The sequence below is a fragment of the Myiozetetes cayanensis genome, unplaced genomic scaffold, assembly GCF_022539395.1.
Source record: "Myiozetetes cayanensis isolate MyiCay16 unplaced genomic scaffold, myiCay2020 scf6-25, whole genome shotgun sequence".
Lineage (NCBI taxonomy): Eukaryota > Metazoa > Chordata > Aves > Passeriformes > Tyrannidae > Myiozetetes > Myiozetetes cayanensis.
In genome coordinates, this window is record NW_026087853.1 from 22,272,378 (window position 1) to 22,290,920 (window position 18,543).

The following is an 18,543-nucleotide window of genomic DNA, read 5'->3' on the forward strand; positions in this document are numbered from 1 at the left end:
GTCAACAATTCTGAAAGCAGCCTCAAATCAAAACAAACAAACTAAACCCCAAACTACACTAACGGTCAGCGATTTGTTCTGGTTAAAACAAATTATTTTTAAAGTAATTTTCTGGAGGAAAAAAAAGATTATTACTAGCTGTTAAAAAAAAAAAAAAAAAAAAAAAGTCTTTCCAGGTCCCTCTTTTTTTATGCCTTATCGGGCACTACAGGAGAGAAAACCCATACTCCAGGCCACAGATTATGCACAAGGTCATTCGGCAGAACACACTGATGCTACTGGTACACATAGCCCTAAATGGATAAACTGGTCATTTTCCCATAAACACCATTCTTAGCAATCAAGCTGTCTAAATCATGGATCTTGTGAACATGATTTAAACTTGTTTTCTACTCAGTCTTCATTTCCTACTTTTCTATTTCCCTTGTTTGAACAGAGGGAGTTTTTTAAAAGATGCCATTTTGATGCTAATAGCCTCTTTTGTGCTGCTATCTCAGCACACCAGCTTCTCCCTACTCCTTTTTGGCTTTTCTAAAATTATTTGGTAAGCACTGCACATTTTCTGAGCTTTACTGAAGTAATTTTAAATATCATCCCCACAGTCTGCAAACATATTTCCTTTCTGACTACTTATCATATGTTCTTTTTAATAGGTTCCTTCCCACTCCCTCCCTGCGCTTTTTAAAAAATCAAATGTTAATGTAGTGGATTTCTAGGATTTGTTGTGTCCACAAAGATGCTAAATATCTACATAAATTTATACACTACAGAGCAGATTACTGCAACTAATACTTTCAAAAGGTCCTGCATACTGCTCAGTACAGGATGTACTCTTGAGCTGATTCTCTTGCTGCCTTCAAGTCTACTTCTTCTCTTTGAAGAAACCATTTCTGGTTACTAAAACTGTAATTTTACCATCATGCCCTAAAATGATGCACCCTGCCCCCACCCTGCCCAATACACGCACACACCTCTGAAGGTTACTACATGCCCCTAATCAACTAATCAACTTTTATTTCTAGTCCTGTACATACTTCTGATACCATCCTGACTGTGAAGCAGATAGCACAGCCCTCACATTTGGTTTTTCTTGGTGAGGAAAGCCTGACTCACAGGGATTCTACCCTGCTTACTGACAAGAGCTTGCCTATGTTTTAACTTTTAGTTTTACAAATATCATCACTCCTCTGACACTACCAGCTCTCTTTACTATATAAAATGTATCTCACACTTAAAGTACCTACTGATTTTCTTTCAGCAACTTTGACAGCTGTATTACATTACGTAATAATTTAATTTTAAAAAAATAATCAAGCTTTCCTACTTTACTAGCCTGATTTCATAGATTAAAAATCTGTTACTCTTTGTTTCTGTACTTGCTTGTGGGAAAGTCCTAAAATAGTATACCACTATTTCATGGAAACAAGTTCTATAAAATTACTGTGATCACAAATGAACTGAAGGTGTTACAAATTGTGTCTTCACAATTCAGAAAATTCTGGGAAACCATATTCAAAATTTCAATAATTTTCAGTCCCCCAAATCAAAGAGTTACATTCAAATAAAAAAGTAAGCTTTGAATACAAAAAAAAAGGAACCAGCACCTGTGTAGTTTCATTTCATTTTCTTGATAAAGCTCAGTCATTACTTTAAGTTTCTGCTGAAGCTTTTGAACTTCACTTTCAAAACGTTCATTTTCAGACTGCAAGGAAGCTTGTTGACTTTGAAGGTTTTCTATGCGTTCTGTCAAATTTAGAGATATATAATTACATTGGGATAACATCTTTGCAATATTTTAGTGTACAAGAAGTCTGTAAAAACCTTTGATCCTATTTGATTTAATATTAATATATTTCAATATTTTATACAAAATGAGAAACCAGCAACTACACTCTACCTGCCACAAAGTGCAGCTCTGTGTATGATCTAGTCTTTGCTCCAAACTGTATAACTTTGAAAGCAATGCAGTTTTGTAATTCACAATACAGGTTTTCTTTTAGGACTCTTATTAGTGTCATTATTTGACTAAAGAAGTGAAATTGGTACCACCACACACACTCTTGCAGATTTACTCACACAAGGTCTTCCTGAATAGCCTGAAGAGTTAACTCATATTTGTCAAACTCCCTTTATCTTTCCAAATTAAATTGTCATGTTTCTTTTCCTATTTACTATTCCTGTGCCTCTTTTCAAGAAACATAACAAAGCTTCAAGTAAGTTGGAGTATCTTTATGGGACAGAGCTACAATCAACTGAGAAAACACACTAGCACAAGGACTATCTTTAAACAGTTTGTTTAAAGGACTATTAGAAACTGAAGAATACAGTCTTACAGAGCATTTCATCACCCAAATAACAAAGTGCAGTACATTCAAATGTGATGGCCACTCTGTTGACTGTGATTATAAAAGTAATAGCTAATTACAGGCTTTAATTTGAACTAGAGTGGCAGTGTTTTCATTTCATAAGGTTTAATTTAGTATGTCCTACACAACAAAGGAAAAAAACCAGATCAAGATGCTTTTAATTCTCCAAATGCCGTATTTTGTAATTTTAAGAAGTATTGAACTTGCACCCATTACAAACTAACTACAATTAAGCTACTGTTTTAATAGATGGTTTTAAAATTTAGATTACAACTCCATTGTTTTATGTCCAGAAATTATGCAAAGGAGGTATTATATATTGACATCTCTTTGCCCATGTATTTTAAAATCCTATAACTTAATAGCTACAAAATATTCAAATACAGTACAACAAATCTGCAGCTTCAATTGCTTTATCTGTAAAATGATATATTTAAAATAGCTAAGCAATTCATACAGGAATTTTAAAAATCAAGTAGTTATTAATATAAAGTTAATTTAGTTTTTACTGGAAGTAATACAGCCTGTAACACCATTTTACAAAGGCAGCATCTTATTAATCTTAAAGGTAAAACAACATTTAATTACCTGTAAGTTCTTCTTTAGCTTTACTTTCATCAGACAGTTTTGAATACATTTGATCTCTTTCTGCTTCCATGGTTTTTAAACAAGCATTTAACTACAATCAAAATTTAAAAAAAAGAGCATTTTAAGATTACCAGAAACTGTTTGCATGCAAAAATATCTAATTAAACATTAAAAGATTCTGAACTACAATACTGGTATTACCATATTAATTGCATATATTTCCTCTACCTTCCCCCCTTACATTCACAAGTTTCTTCAAATCACATACCTTTGCAGCATAGATCAATTTTTTTACAGTTCGTTTTTGCTCATCATCTGATTGAAGGAATAGAATAACATGTCACATAAAAAGCACAAAAAGGTTTGTGACAGAGCTTACTGCTATTATTTTATGTTGCTTTTATACAAAAGTAATGCCAACATACCATGACAGGCACAGCACACTTTGAGGATAAAGGGAAAAAAAAAAAAAAGCAGGAGCTGGGGAGGAGATATGCCTGTATTGTAGCGCTGCTTCTGCCCATCAATCACAACTCAGATTGCTCATGTTAAAACTGTTAAGTTTTACAGGGATGTGCCCTATGGTACAATAAGTACCAACATAAAAAGAAGTTGCAGCAAGCAACAGGAGGAAGAAGGGCTCTTATGGGCTGCTATTTAAGGGGACCCATATCTACACTCATCCAATTCCAGTGCTACCACACTGCCTGCAACAAGTAACACTCTGTAAGGACAAGGAAGCGGAAATTAGGCTCTAATGACCCCCAGTGCTAGGAGGAGCTTGAAGAAGAAATTAAAGCAAAGCTTCTGCCTAAAAATCCCAGAGAATGCTTAATACTCATACAGGCTAAAGTCATTCTGCAAGAGACTGAACACTGAGTCTTTATTCTGGTCTGTGCTAGTATGTATGCCACACACTGGTAAACAGTAGGATAGGTCATTATTCCAGAAGTGTCTAAGCATCAGTTAACTATCCAACATGAGTAACAGTGGGTGAGATTTAAATATCTAACTTCCACAAAGCCAATCTTTCAGCTTTTCTGCAAGTTTGTTGGTTCTGTATTTCTAAAACATCTATTAAATATTTAAGTTGGAAGCTTTACAAACCATACCTAAATGCTCTCCGTTCTCTGTCTCACCCTTTGTATCTGTGTCCCAGTGACTGTCTTCAGAATCACCATCTTCTCTTACTGCTGAACTCCAGTCTTTCATGTTCAGTATATATTGTGTCAGTGACTAAGAAAAAGCCCAAAAAGAATCCACAATGAAAAAAAATATAAGCAATGAAAATGTAGTTACCATTACAATTGCTTTGCAGGATTTCTGTCCTTTATTTAGTTCCTTTAGTAGATTAAGTGAGCCCCATATACAGGATTCTAGATGTCCGATATTACTTTTTCTATCAAAACATGTATCAGCAGGTCAACAGGCATGTCCTTGTGAAGAATTATCAAACAGCCAAGCATGCATATTTTTAGCAAGGCTTGTGTACGTAAGGTACACCCAACAACTGTGCTCCACACTTAAAAAAACCCAATGAAACAAACTCTATCAGAATTAAAAGTTTTTCCTTATTTGTCGCGCTGGCTTCCCAGGCTACCAGACTGCTCCACTGTGCTGCTAAGCAACCTTTTTTTGCTTAGCAGAATACAAGACATTTAAGAACGGAGACAGCAAACAAAACCCCAAAACTGCTTAATGCATATTAAGACAAGGAGAGGTTGTCAGGCTTTCTTGCAAGTTGATGATTAGCATCAGCCTGAATAATTTGATTCAATGCTAAATGTCATCATTTACCTTGATTTGACTCTCTTTGTTTTTCAAAACATCTTCTACATCTGCTTTAGATGATTCAAACATCTTTGTTTGTTCATTGAGTTCACTAAATCGTTCACCCCATCCTTCAGCTTCTTGTAAAAGCTGAAAAATGAAATACCAGATTACTGTGATTGTCTACTACAAGCAAGAATCAAGGATGAATAGTACTGAGCTTGTTACGTATATTATCTATACATAAGCAGAATTTAAACGCCTCACCTATCAGGAAGAATTAAGAGAGACAGACTACAAGACAAATCTCAAGAGTTGAAAATTAAGACTTCTATGTTACTGTTCAGTTGCTTTAACTCCTACAGCTATCCATTGTAATTAGTTGTTAGGATATTTTTAAACATGGAATTTATAAGAACATAATTAAGAATCCACTCAGTTTTAAAACCTTTAAGTGAAAATAGCAATGAATACAAAATACTGATAATTTGTTTAACAGATACACTGGGGAACAGACAGCAAACACTCCTACCCCAATATGCACACACACTTCTTAAATGGTGCCTTTGTCTTTTCAGCTTGGAAGAGGTCAGTGAAGTAAGAGAAAACAGAGCTTTTAAGACAGCTATTTAAATTCACGTGACTTGCAAAACTGTATTATTTCTCCTATTCTTCTCTGTATCTCTTAAAATAATTTTTAAATTTTGTTCTAAACAAGCTTCCCTGTTGGTGAAAGTCACAGCAACTGTATGTAATTAATTGCGCTTAACTAAAAAGACAGGTCGATTCCAAGGTTACATTTTGCAGACATTCCCCAGTAAAACCTAACTTCACATAAGTACTTTAAATCAGTAAAAGGATTAAAGCACTTAAGCACCAGCCCATTAAAAATAACCACTGCAACATCTTAACTAATTAAACCATGTCCTTATATCGTAAGAATAAAATTGAACTGATAGAAATTTATGTTAAAACAAAACATGCACCACAATGTGGAGTAAAATACAAAAAAAAAAGTCTTAAGAGTCTGTCAAAAAATAGTGCTTAAAGCTGTACAACAGGCAATCAACTGAAAGGCAGTGAATGTACAGAAAGGATTAACTAGACTGAGCAATGAGAACATAAGAGCCAGTTGTATGAAAAAATAAAACTCAAAAATGGTAGTTAAACAGGGGAACTGAGGTGCAAGTAGACAAGCAAGCCTGAACACTACTTCTCAGAGATAAACTAGAAGGCATGAAACAAAAGGTATGTGACTAGAACTGGTTTAACACACATTGCCCCTTGGCACACAACTGCACTTTCCAAGCAGTAAAAGCCATGTATGAATTTGCAGCATCATGTAAAGGACATATAAGGGATTAGAAAACATACAGAGACAACTACTTTTATCATTAATTGTCATCCTTAGAGGGAAGCTAAACTTTAAGAGATTCCTTCTTCATGAAGCCAAAAAGAAAACAAAATTACATGACTTATGCACCTGTAAAAATTACGATAAAGAGAAACAGCAAGGATTTGCAGTAAGTTAAAGCAATATATATTTCTAATGTTCCTGAAGGAAAAAAAACCCCGAAACAACAAAGCACAGGAGTTCATTAACAGTTCCCTTGTTCAACCTAAAAGGCCCAATCCTCTCTCTGACACATCATAAACCTGAAACAGCACATCTGTTATAATGTTTAAGCTATGATGTGGCAGAAGATTATGACCCATTAGTGCAAACGGACAGAAGAAGAAAGTACTCAAGTTTCTGTGAACAAGTAACACCTTTGTTACCTTTTGAGCATAAGCGAAATTCCATCTTAAAAAAAAAAAGTAAGAAAGAAAAATAAAAGAGGGATATGGATATTCTAATACAGCAGACTAACTCACATGCTTACAACCACCTCAGAAATGAGAACACAGATAAGCAAGGCAGATATTTTCTTTTCTTTACTTATCAGGTTCCATCAACCCTTATCAGATTATTTATCCACTAAGAAGCACAACAAATTACAATATGCACAAATGTTCATCAATTACTAAAAACTGCAACAAAGCTCAGTTAACAACAAAGTGTAGTAATTAATCCTAAAAGTGTAGTAACTAATCCTTAAAGAACTACCTATAGCCCAGGTTGTTTTAACTGGAAGGAATGCAAAAAACATTTTTTTTTTTCATCTAGGAACGTGTCAAGTAAACCCTGGGAGTTGTTTTTACTGATTTTTACCCCAGGTTTTGCTTGATATAAAATGACTGCCTGTGAAATGCAGGGTTTATTGTCAGTACTTAGTATTGTTTTTCTCTAAGTATTACTCTTCAATAAAATGAAAGAAAGGATTCCTGTCACACACACAAATAATTGGATTATTTTTGTTTAAACCCAAGAAATCATCGGGGGGGGGGGGAGAAAATCCCTCTCTATTAAAACTCTGTGTATTGCTTCTCAAAGTTTATTACATAAGAATGCTGTCCCATTTGAAATAAAGCAATGAGACCAGACCCTTCCTCCTAACAGAAACAAAAAAGATGTAGAGATTAGATAAAAAAAGACTCCTGGAAGAAAATGATTCTCAAGCAACTTCATCTCATAGTGATAACACCACAATATACTGGTTTTCCACTTGCGGCACCTAATGAATTTGTCTTCTTTTTTTTTTTTTTTTTTTTTTACAACCATGTACTCCTTCTAGAATTAGAGAAAAAGTTGAAGCTTTATTGTTACCAGAGTTGTGCAGAACTGAAATATTCCTCCTGCAGAAAATATTCTGTTTCTAGTAACCTTTCTTTTTCTTGAATAGATAAAGTTTGATCTACGCAATGTTTTCATTGAGAGGACTAAAACATTCCTCACTTTTTTATATGACTGATAAGAAGCAACAGCCTATACTCCTACTCCCACCACTACTCCCTCCCCTGCAAGACATCTATCAGGTTACTCCATAGACAACAAGGAGATCATCAGTCAGTCAGGAAAATAAGAATATATCCCTTAAAAGCACAATGAACCACCCCGAACTCCAGAAACATTCCTCAGGACATTAAATACTCAGAGAAAGTATCTATTTGTTAGAAGAGGCAATTAATAGCTTCATTGTAAAACTACCTATTGCAGAGGACAGCTACTGCATATGCTGAACATTTTTAAACAATCAGTATTCTTCGGGATCTGGCTACAGCACTGAGAAAAATAAACAGCTAAAATTTGGTAAGTAACAGTCTTTTCTGTTCCTTATCTGTGTTACTTACCTGACTTTCCATTAATACATCTACAGTAGTACTACAGTAAGTTTTTTACCTGCCTTTTGCATACTCTCAATTTCTCAATTTCTTTTGTTTTCTGGATCACATAGAAGAATTTTCTCTCTGCCTCTGTAGAGGGTCCTAGCTGTGGACTTGCTCAAATATTTCTGATTTCCCCCAGGTCTCAGCAATATTATCATTAGGCTTACATTACCATATGCTCTTTTTCCACTGAACTCTATGCATGTTTCCCCACAAACTCTAATTATTAAATTGCTTTTAAAACAAGACTATTTTACACAAAGTTATTCCAACATAAAATCATTTTTAAAACCATGTCCTCTTCCTCATTCCATTTACCAGAACACGTGAGGGGTATTGACAAACTTGTAGAGGATTAGCTCCTTGGAGAAATCATATTTATGTAGTACCACAAGACAACACATATTTCTAAGGATAACTAGGAACAACCTACCTGTTTCTCACTCTCCTGGAGATGGCTGTTTTCATTTATTGCATCTTCAAGAGATGTCTTGAGTCTCTCTGTATTAATCTGATAGACTTTTAGGGTGGACTTGGCCTAAGTGAAATAAAAAAGTGTGTTGTTTAAATGTTATAAGTGAAGATATGGTCATGATGGTATTACTGGACTTATTCTTAGGTTTTCTAGCTGTCCTGTATATGGATTCTCGTATTTGCTCTACCATTTCAACAGTTTTTGCTGACTGTACTTTTGCAACACTATATATATCACTGTGTAATAAGAAGACAAAGAAAAGACAAGGCGACTACTCAACAAATGCCAATCCCTACTTAAAATTAAAATTTGCTCAATCGAGTCACACAGAAGTACTTACAAACTCTTTTGGTTTATACAGCATATTATTTCTGTATCCTTAAAATAAAAAAAAATTAAAACTGTAACTACATGGAGAATAGGGAAATTACAAAGGTTTGAAAACAGAAACTATAAAGAGTAGACATACCTCATCAATTTGTGACTGGATAGATTTTTCTTCAATCTCTAAAGACTCCACTCTCTCCTGTATTTCAGCCACCTGAAAATTATTGGTTGTCATATAGCTTCTTCCACACATCTGACTGAAAAGGTCTAGGCAATTAACATTATTTTAATTTTCAAACTGAGGAAATTCTACCGCCAAATCAGTAAAAAAAGTTTTTCTTCTTTTGAGTATTTTCCTTTATGAGTATAATTGGAATGTAATGAGGGGAGACAAAATGAAAATTGTGGAGTTTGTTTCGAAACACACAAGGAGAATAGTTTGTCTTCTCCACAGAACATCTTTTTCTGCGGGCAATTTTTTTAAACAAATAGTAACAAAATCAGGATTCTAATTATTCTTACCAAGGTGTCATTTTCTGATTGTTTAGATTTTTCTTCTTCCAGTTCTTTTTCCAAGTTCTCTATTTCCTGGTTGAGTTCCAAGTTTGACTTGTTCAGTTTTTCATGCATTTCCTAAATTAATTACATTTGAAGACAAGTATGCTTTAAATATGACATCAAAATATCTTTAACAAATTTCACCATATCAAGTACTCTAGAGACTCTTGCATGTTAACAAAAAGTGGAAAAATTAGCTCTATGGGATCTGATGTTCAGAATGAAATAAATCTGTTTGCTTTTTCATTACCTGAATTTTATAGAGCCTAATATGTACTTGATTCACTTATTCAGAACTTTTTTTACAAATATATCCTCAGTTTGGGGGATATAAACAATGTAGCAGTAATTTTTCTTCACAACTGTTCTCCAGTAGCCTATAAAATATAGCCTCTCAATCCTAGAAACAGGAACAATTCACTTTTAAAAAACTATTTATTGTCCAATATGCCATATGCTCTATATCAATCACTTATAATTTACTGTTAAGAAAAACTTCTCTTAATTTAAATGCCTTGATTTTATGCAATTTTCAGTAACCCAATCAAAACAATTAAATTGGCATATTTTGGATTTTGTCTGGGGGAAGCTTTGTCGTTCTGTTGGTTTTTTTTTAATATAAGCTTTTTTATTTAATACGGGCAGCATTTTACTAAAACACTGTCTTAAATATAGAAGCAACAATTTCCATTTATCTTTTTACCTCAAAAAAAGATGTGTCTGTTGATTCTTTCATACCGTTACCATCCTTCAGAGACAATTCTAAATCTTCAAACTGAAAAGGAATTACTTTATGTCAGAGTGTACATAAAGAATTGATTAAATAGTATCATTAATTTATGTTACTCTAGTCTGAAACATAGCCACCACCTAAATATACACAGATGCACCTTGCTGGAAAGCTTTAGCCCTACTACATTATCCCAGTGACATAAACCAAACAAAGACATTTTGAAGTTGCTTTCTGTGAAACATTGTATTAAGAGGTAAAGGCAGAACTTGCTAACACCTTAATTGCTCTTAAGGTACCAACAGAAAAAAGCATTTGAAGAATTACTTTAAAAGCTTTAAAACATCTTACTTTTAGAGAAATTTAATACTTTATTTGATTGTCCATTTCTGTGACACATCTGAAAGCAATAAATGAGAACCCTTACCTCTTTTTTGCAAAGGCTGAGTTTTTCAAGAATTTTGCATTTTTCATCAATTAGTTCAGCAATTTTATTGGCAAGCTGTTTTTCCCTTCCTAAAAGGAGAAAGACACTTAAATGTTGCAATATCCTAATAGTTTAAGGAAAAAAAAAGGAAGAATAAAATCATATTCCAAAGAAACAGTATGAAAAATAAGCTTACCTACATAAAGTCGACTTCTAACCTGAAAAAAAAAAAAAAGCTGAAAATGTCTGATCAATTACTATTGCATAGTATCTCAAAACTAATCTTTTCAGCTGTGGTTCCATGATCAGTTTAACCATGGAATTTAAAAAAGGAAAATAAATACAGGCTGCTATAAAAATGGGCAATCATATCTTCTGCTCTTACCCCCTCCATGTCTGTGTGTTTGTCCCATCCCTCTCCCACTCTTATCAGAGAGAAGAGGGGAGAGAACGTTAGTTTTCACCTGGATCACTTTAATAACACACTTCTGGATAGTCATCACATAACCATGACTGCCAGTACAAAGTGGTAGTGGACAAGTACAGTCAAAAGAGCAGGAAAGGGAAGGAAGGGGGAAGCTCCATACACCAGCCCCAACTTCCTATTGCAAAAAAACCCCACACATTTTAACACAGAATAGTTAGAGCTGCATTAGGGGTACTACCTCATGAACATCCTGCCCGGATGCAACTCAGTGGGAAGTGCCAAGTCAGCAGCTGCCACGTAGGGTTTAGTGCCCTAGAATCAAAAATCTAACAGATTTCCGGACTAAATCTATCACAAAGGGTGTGTGCAAGAGATGCAGAACTTGGCTGGACCCACAAAAACATTACAACATAGCATTTCTCTCAAGGCTAGGCCTGGATCATGTGTCTATTGTAACAATAAGTCCCTCAGATCTTCCCTGTTTCCTCCTCATTTAAAGCCATGGGATGGCTAAGTAGTCCAAGTAACAAAAAAGGGAGAGAAAGTCGTAAGTATACTTTTATCCTATCATCCCCAAAGCTAATCCCCATTACTTTTAGGTAATCATCAATTCTCCAAAGAGCAGTCAGTGCAGTTGCAAGTATGGATGACTGAAAAAACTATCCATAATTTCTGTAATATCTAATGCCTTAAGTGACGTGCAGGAGGAAAACAATACCAGAGCTCGATGCTTGCGTGATTTCAGTTGAAGCATCTCAAGGGATGCTGCTAGAAAACCAAAGGTATTACCCAAGTTATAGTTACATTAACTTATACACAGATCCCCTCACAGACAATCTGTTACCTGATGTTAAAACCCTAAAAATGCAGTTGCTCATACCTGAAAACTAAATGGTTGTGCAACACATCTTCAAACATAAGCGTCATTATACCTATCACTAGAATCACATTCAGACTAGATAGTATGCAAAAACTGGGAAGAAATTTAAATACTGTGTTATGGATACTGACCCCGTCTCCTTAGTACAAGAAGTATGGTAGGCATACATGTTATTAGTCAGATTCTTACTTACTCACAACAGAAGAAAGCCATTACCTCAAAAATATAATCTGATTTGTGCATTAAAAAAGTTTCAGTACTGCAATTCTCGAAATCATCACATTACTGCTCACAAAAAGCATGCAGTAAAATTGTTTCAGTGTTCCAATAAACAAAATCAAGCTCACTGTCCAAAGAGTTTTAAAGTGCCCTTCTTGATGGGAAACCACATAGATTGTTTTTGCTTACAATTACCTTGAAAGACCTGAGCTGGTCTGGCTATGGCCAGGGTCAATAGACACAGTAAATATACACCCTGGGGAAGACATCTGTGTGCTGTGAAAATAATTTAAGGGCTGTCTTTGAAAGCCTGGTGTAGAAATTAAATAGAAAAGGGAAATGGAGGCCTTACTGGATCGAGTTTCCTTTCATTTCCTCTTATGACAACAGTCACTCAGTACGTACCTAAACATTTAACATCTTGACAGAACAGACTCTTCAGTTTCTCTTTTAGAGGGATTCTAAATTCAATCACAACACCATTATACATATGAAGCATTATATATCTTGAAAAGGATAACAAGTAGAGTGCAAACCATTAATGCACTCTACATATCTGCACATAACTTGCTTACTCTGCTGGGATAGAGTTAATTTTTTTCACAGTAGCTGGTATGGAGCTGGGTTTTGGATTTTTGCTGAAAAGAGCTGATAATACATGGATGTTTTAGTTATTGCTGCTCAGTGGTTACACAGAGTCCAGGACTTTTCTGGTTCTCACTCCACCCGCGAGGAGGTTGCAGGTTCACAGGAAGCTGGGAGGGGACACAGCCAGGACAGCTGACCCCAACTGACCAGAGGGATATCCCACACCATATGGCATCATGCTCGGCATACGAAGCTGAGGGAAAGGAGGAAGTGGTGGGATGGGGGCGGTGTTTGGAGTGATGGAGTTTGTGTCCCCAAGTAACCGTTATGTGTGATGGGGCCCTGCTCTCCTGGGGATTGCTGAACACCTGCCTGCCCATGGGAAGTGGTGAATAAATTCCTTGTTAAGCTTTGTTGCTTGCGTGGCTTTTGCTTTCCCTGTTAGACTGTCTTTATTTCAAACCATGAGTTTTCTCACTTTTACTCTTCTGACTCTCTCCCTTATCCCTGTGCAGGGGATGGAGTGAGAGAGCAGCTGTGTGGTGATTAGCTGCCATCTGGGATTAAACAAAAACACTTACTGATTGGTAACTTCTGTATAGGAACAAAAGAATTGTAAACACTCCAACAATGCCAGCACAAATCACTATTTCCCACGGGAAACCATACAGATCAGGGCCAGGTCTCATATCTTCAGGTAGTGAAGCCACAACCTGAAAAATAAAGTAAAAAGCTTCAGCTAAAGAGGTTAATATTTTCAACAGAAATAGACATTACATATTGACTTAGTTTACTTACAAGGCTTCTACATCTAATTTTTTCCCAAAGCTCTGAAAAAATGGTTAACAGAAGCATTTGATTTTTAAATTATAGACTTACCAAGTAAATTAAAAAAAAGAAGGAAAAAGTTCCAACAAAGTATGACAATGAATAGATAAAGCTTTGAAAACTTTTCCTTCTTAACCTACCATTATCATAGAATCACAGAATGATTTTGGTTGGAAGGGACCTCAAAGGTCACATAGTTACAATCCCTCTGCCATGGACAGGGACACTTTCCATAAGACCAAGTCGCTCAAATCCCCATCCAGCCTGGCCTTGAACACTTCCAGGGCTGGGGCATCCCTAGTTTCTCTGACAATTTGTTCCAGTGTCTCATCACTAAGTTCTGAGTAAAGAACTTCCTCCTCTTGTCTCATCTAAACCTGCCCTATTGCAGCTTGAAGCCATTCCCCCTTGCCCTATCACTTACAGCCCCTTGTAAAAAAGTGCCTCTCCAGCTCTCTTGTAAGAGCCTTTCAGGCAAGTCTCCTTTGAGCTGTCTACACGTTTCACTGTTGGAAGAATCAATACTAGTAAGTATTTCATAATTTTCTGGTGGAAAAACCTGTTCAGCCAACCTCATGCTAAAATAACATACTTGGACACGTCAGTGATTTAACGAATTTTAAACACACTAAATACACTCACATTTTATTTGTAAATGGGTCTCACTATTTGCTCAAAGATACAACGTGCTCAATGCAGCTCACGCTTACTACATGTGAGCCGTGCTTAAAAACATGTCCCTGTGCTGTAAATTTCGATTTGTCCCCGGCCTGAGCCCCCCGCCGCACAAGACTACGGCCCCTGCTCCCCCGGGCGGAGGCGGGCCCCGCAGCCACTCCCTCGCTCACCCAGCGCGCCCCTTCCCAGGCCAGCCGGCAGTAGCGGCGGGCGCTGTCCCGCAGCTCGGGCCACATCGCGGCGGTGGCGGTGCCGGTGGCGGTGCCGGTGCCCGGCCCGGGCTGCCCGCGGCCGCCCGCCGCCATCTTCCCGCGGGCGGCGCGCGCCCCTTCCGGCCCGCCGCCTGACAACCGGCCCGTACCACTGCCCGGGACGGGGGGACAGCGGGAAGGAGCCACCGCTGCCGCGGAGAGCGGGGGGGGCGGCGCGGCGCAGGTGGGAGCGCCGGGGCCGGACCCGGCTTCGGTCGCTCGCCCAGCGGCGGCTCCGGCACCTCTCCCGACAGACCCTCCTCTTGGCGGGGGGGCCGCAGCCGGGAAGGACCGGCAGCTCCCCTCACCGCCGTGCTCCGGCACCGAGGAGGCCCCGCGGGAATCCGCTCCTGTTCCTCCCTAAAGTTACGCGCAGGAAAACTCACCTCCCGCGCGGCGCCCGCCGCCTCCATGTGCGCCGGAGCGCGGGCGGGTGTTCCCAGGAGCAGAAGGCTTGGGAAGGGCCCGACTCCCGCCGGGACACCCGGCACGCGTGTTCCCGCAGCGGGCGCGGGGCTGTCCGTGCCGGGCGGGGCGGGGGCGGCAGGTGGAGCAGCCCCGGTGGGGCAGGGCTGGGGCGTCACCGCCTGCCCCGCGTCTGCCAAAGACTGACCGCTCCGGGGCTGCTGCTGCGCCAGGGGACAAGTGCAACGGCGCGTGGCAGAGGATCGCTCTCCATCTTACTCACTAAGACTAACTCTATGTTTGTGATTGTTTTAACTTTTTTTAATGATTTTTTTTTTAATAACGTGTGCTAACTCAATTTCCACAGTGCAAGCCGAGTGACTTGCCGAGTGAAGCCGGTACCACCTAAGGGACTGGGATAGGTAAAAGGTGGAAGTGGCTTTTTTAGCCGAATCAAACAACACGGGAATGAGTTTGGCCGTAGTAGCGAACTATCAGTGAGCACTGCAATCCAGTCTGGGTCATGACAAAAAAAGCCCTTCGTTTTTCATCATCCTAGACTGCAATTTAACCCTATAAGTACACTGTAAATCAGGAACACGTTTATGTGGTTCTTAGACTTACCCAACAGTTACCCAATCTAAACAAAGTTAAACCAAAGCACCAAAATTAATGCAGTTTACCATATAGCATTTTTCCTGATACTACTTCTCTGTTTAGAGGAGACAGTGCAACCCCATTTTCTCTCTAGCAGCATCATTTCTTGTGCAGTTGCATCCATTAAAGGTCCACCTTCACTCTGCCATATGTTTTGATATTTAAGACATCCCTATAGCAATAATAACCCCATTTTGTATTTTGTGTATTTGCTTAGAAAAGTATTTTTAATGCAATTACAAACTAGGGGAATATTTGGGACTCAGGGTTTTGAAAATACTTTTTAAAAACAATGGAAGTATTCTGGTAATTTTACTCATCCTGACCCAAGCTCTAAGTCCAGCAAATTTAATCAGTACTACCATGGGAACTGGAGAGAGCTATTATTTTCATTTTAAAAACCACAAACAAACAAACACACACTCAAATTTAAAAATACCAGTGAGGTGTTTCCTGGCTCTTCTGAAAAACAAAACAAAACAAAACAAAACAACACCAAAAAATCTCCTCACACCCTACGTTCATCAGATTCTGCACTGCAAAAAACAGGCAGATGAACAGCAGCTGACCTGACATTTTCCTGAGCTATCTTTGACTCATTTGACATCAGATAACTGTGGAAGCAAAGAACTGCAGAAGGTTTATTTAAAAAGGATTTTTTCTTTTTTCCTTTTCTTTTTCTTTTTAGGAGCTTCATTGCTGAACATAACCTGTAACTGGCTTAATTTTGCACTAATGTCAATGCTATATCACAGAAAGAATTCTTACCTTTTGGATAATAGTCATCAGTGCTGACAATACAGATTTCATTGACTCCCTGATCTCCAGAGCATTCAAACAGAGTAGTATTTGATATATCCAGCCTCCTTCTAGTTTGATCATAAGGAAAAAAACCAAACAAACAAAAAAGAGATTCTACATTACAATTGTCAGCTTCATGTTATTCCAACTGTTTTTTAGTGATTTGGTTTTTTTTTTTAATATTGCAAATTTATTTTCCTTAAAATTAAGAAACTCAACACTTACCATTACTTGGAACATAGTTCTGGACGGCATCTGAGAAAGGCTTTTCGACATCAAATACAGAGTCAGCTACTGAACTGTCCATTTTTATTTCAGAATTTACTGAAGCAATGGCTGTTCCTTTTGAATCTTGGTCACTGTCAAGTTCACTATCTACAGCTACATTCATTTCATGTTTCTTCTCTGGTGTTTCTTCTAGTAGCTTTCTTCTGCCTACTCCTGCAAATTAATGTAAAGGGAAATCATGGTTATTTTCCAAGGATTCAACTTACACACACGTACTCCAATAAGATATTAACCTCTACAGAGATTTTAATTTTTTTTTCTCAGTTTAAAGCCAAACATTAGAGTACCACATTAAAGTAAATATGCTAAGATTTATGATTAAGAAATTATTTAAGAAACACTATTCAAATAATGGTCTCAGAGTTTAGAGATCATTAAGCAAAACTTGTACTGTAGTAAAGGAGTTAAAAATCAATGTTCAGGATTTGATAGATAGCATATAGATTCCCTGGTCAGGATTAGTAGATCTCTTTTTTGTATCCAAATACAAGAAGGAGAACAACTAAAAATGCCATGTAGGATTAAAGATTAATGACTTCCCACAAGATAACAAGCTTCACTGCAAAATACAAGGAACCACAGGAATATTCATGCAGGACTATGACTGAAGACAACTGGCTGCCTCAGTTTTAGTGACTTGGAGTAAATTGCCTGAAGTCAATAAAGTAGTGCTTTCAAAAAAAACCGCACACCTTGCTTACCCACGAAGAAAAAAAATAAAATTATGAATTGTTTCATTTAATTCTATGCTTCAAGGCAGTACACCAAAGATACGCATCACAAATAGTCCAGTAGTAAAAATTCAAGACAAGTAATTGCCTGGATACAATTATATTAACTCAACATGTATTATCGGATCATCAAAACATCATGAATCAGACAGACATTAACTAGTATGAGTTAGGCTCACTATCTCTTCATTTTAAATCACCAGAAGGAGACAGCTTTGTATCTGTTGTATTTCTTTCTGCCAACAAAGGATATTTTGTTCTTGCTAAATCACTTTTAGTGAAACATTAGTCTAGTAACTTTAGCTGCAGTTTGGGCAGCACACTTAATTGTATAGCAGACAAAAGCTCTGCCAGCTCTAGAAGAACATTCCTTTTTTCCATATATTTTCTCGGCCCAGTGTCAAAATTGTGCCCCTTTTGTGCAGAGATAATGACCTCTGCCTAGTATTATCTTTAGTGGAGTAAGCTGTGATTTCATGATGAATCTTTTCAAATAGTTGATGCAGCTGCAGCAGTTTGCTTCCCTCACAGAGGGAACTTTTTGTTTTAACTTCAAATAAAATTGTTGAAATGTTATTGATGTGTTTGGTAAATCTGTTCATCATACAATATTTGCATGGGTTTCCTTTTTTTTTTGGGACATGAACTCTGTTCACCCTACTGTGATTTTGTCAGTTTCTTTGTTTTCCAGTATTTTTTCCAAAATGCCAAGCTGTCCTTCCCCAAATTTTTCTTACATGATTTCTAAATCGATTTCAGCATTTTCTGCACCTTCTCCACATTTAGTACTATCTTTTCTTGTTCAGATTCCTTTGCTCCTACCTCCATTTCATCATTCTGTGCATTATTAAATATACTGGTGACAGTAGTCCTAGTGTCACTTCTATTTTCATTTGGCTTTTTGACAAAACATGTATGCTTAGACTTTTTTTGACAGGTTTAATTGTTAGTTTTTCTAAATATATTTGCAAAGAACCCTGGTGGTCTGTTAAAAATACTACTGGAACTCTTTCTGCTAGAATATAACCAGTATTATTTATATTTCTGGACCTTTACTCTCTGATTTTCAGATCCTTTATTTTTTTTCTTTTTTTCTTCTAACTAGTTTTAGTAGGAGCAATCTTTTTTTTTCAGAATTATCCATCTTTTTGTTCACAACAGTATCTTGTTTTTCAACATACACTCTATCAGCCAGGTTTATGAGCAATCCCAGGTTGTCAGGATTTAATTAATTTTTTTAATAGCAGTCTGGCTTTCTAGTTTGAGGGTTTTAGGAGACATT

At 37.3% G+C, this 18,543-nt stretch overlaps 1 protein-coding gene across 7 annotated transcripts in view; it reads right to left on the bottom strand.

The window, feature by feature from the left end:
* The window catches only part of MIA2 (MIA SH3 domain ER export factor 2), a 42,267-nt gene that overhangs the window by 17,597 nt on the left and 6,127 nt on the right, over window positions 1–18,543 (bottom strand). For 5 of the 7 annotated variants that reach the window (XM_050334848.1, XM_050334850.1, XM_050334849.1 and 2 more), the window contains 14 exons: window positions 16,468–16,683; window positions 16,210–16,310; window positions 13,204–13,335; window positions 10,705–10,726; window positions 10,509–10,597; window positions 10,055–10,126; window positions 9,316–9,426; window positions 8,936–9,007; window positions 8,425–8,529; window positions 4,752–4,874; window positions 4,067–4,190; window positions 3,223–3,269; window positions 2,955–3,045; window positions 1,605–1,743 (listed from right to left, as the gene is read on the bottom strand). In XM_050334848.1, coding sequence (XP_050190805.1) covers window positions 1,605–1,743; window positions 2,955–3,045; window positions 3,223–3,269; window positions 4,067–4,190; window positions 4,752–4,874; window positions 8,425–8,529; window positions 8,936–9,007; window positions 9,316–9,426; window positions 10,055–10,126; window positions 10,509–10,597; window positions 10,705–10,726; window positions 13,204–13,335; window positions 16,210–16,310; window positions 16,468–16,683 — 1,444 coding nt within the window. Of the gene's footprint in view, window positions 1–1,604; window positions 1,744–2,954; window positions 3,046–3,222; window positions 3,270–4,066; window positions 4,191–4,751; window positions 4,875–8,424; window positions 8,530–8,935; window positions 9,008–9,315; window positions 9,427–10,054; window positions 10,127–10,508; window positions 10,598–10,704; window positions 10,727–13,203; window positions 13,336–14,298; window positions 14,450–14,765; window positions 14,882–16,209; window positions 16,311–16,467; window positions 16,684–18,543 lie in introns of those variants that run through there. The other 2 variants (XM_050334854.1, XM_050334852.1) reach the window with 2 other exon arrangements.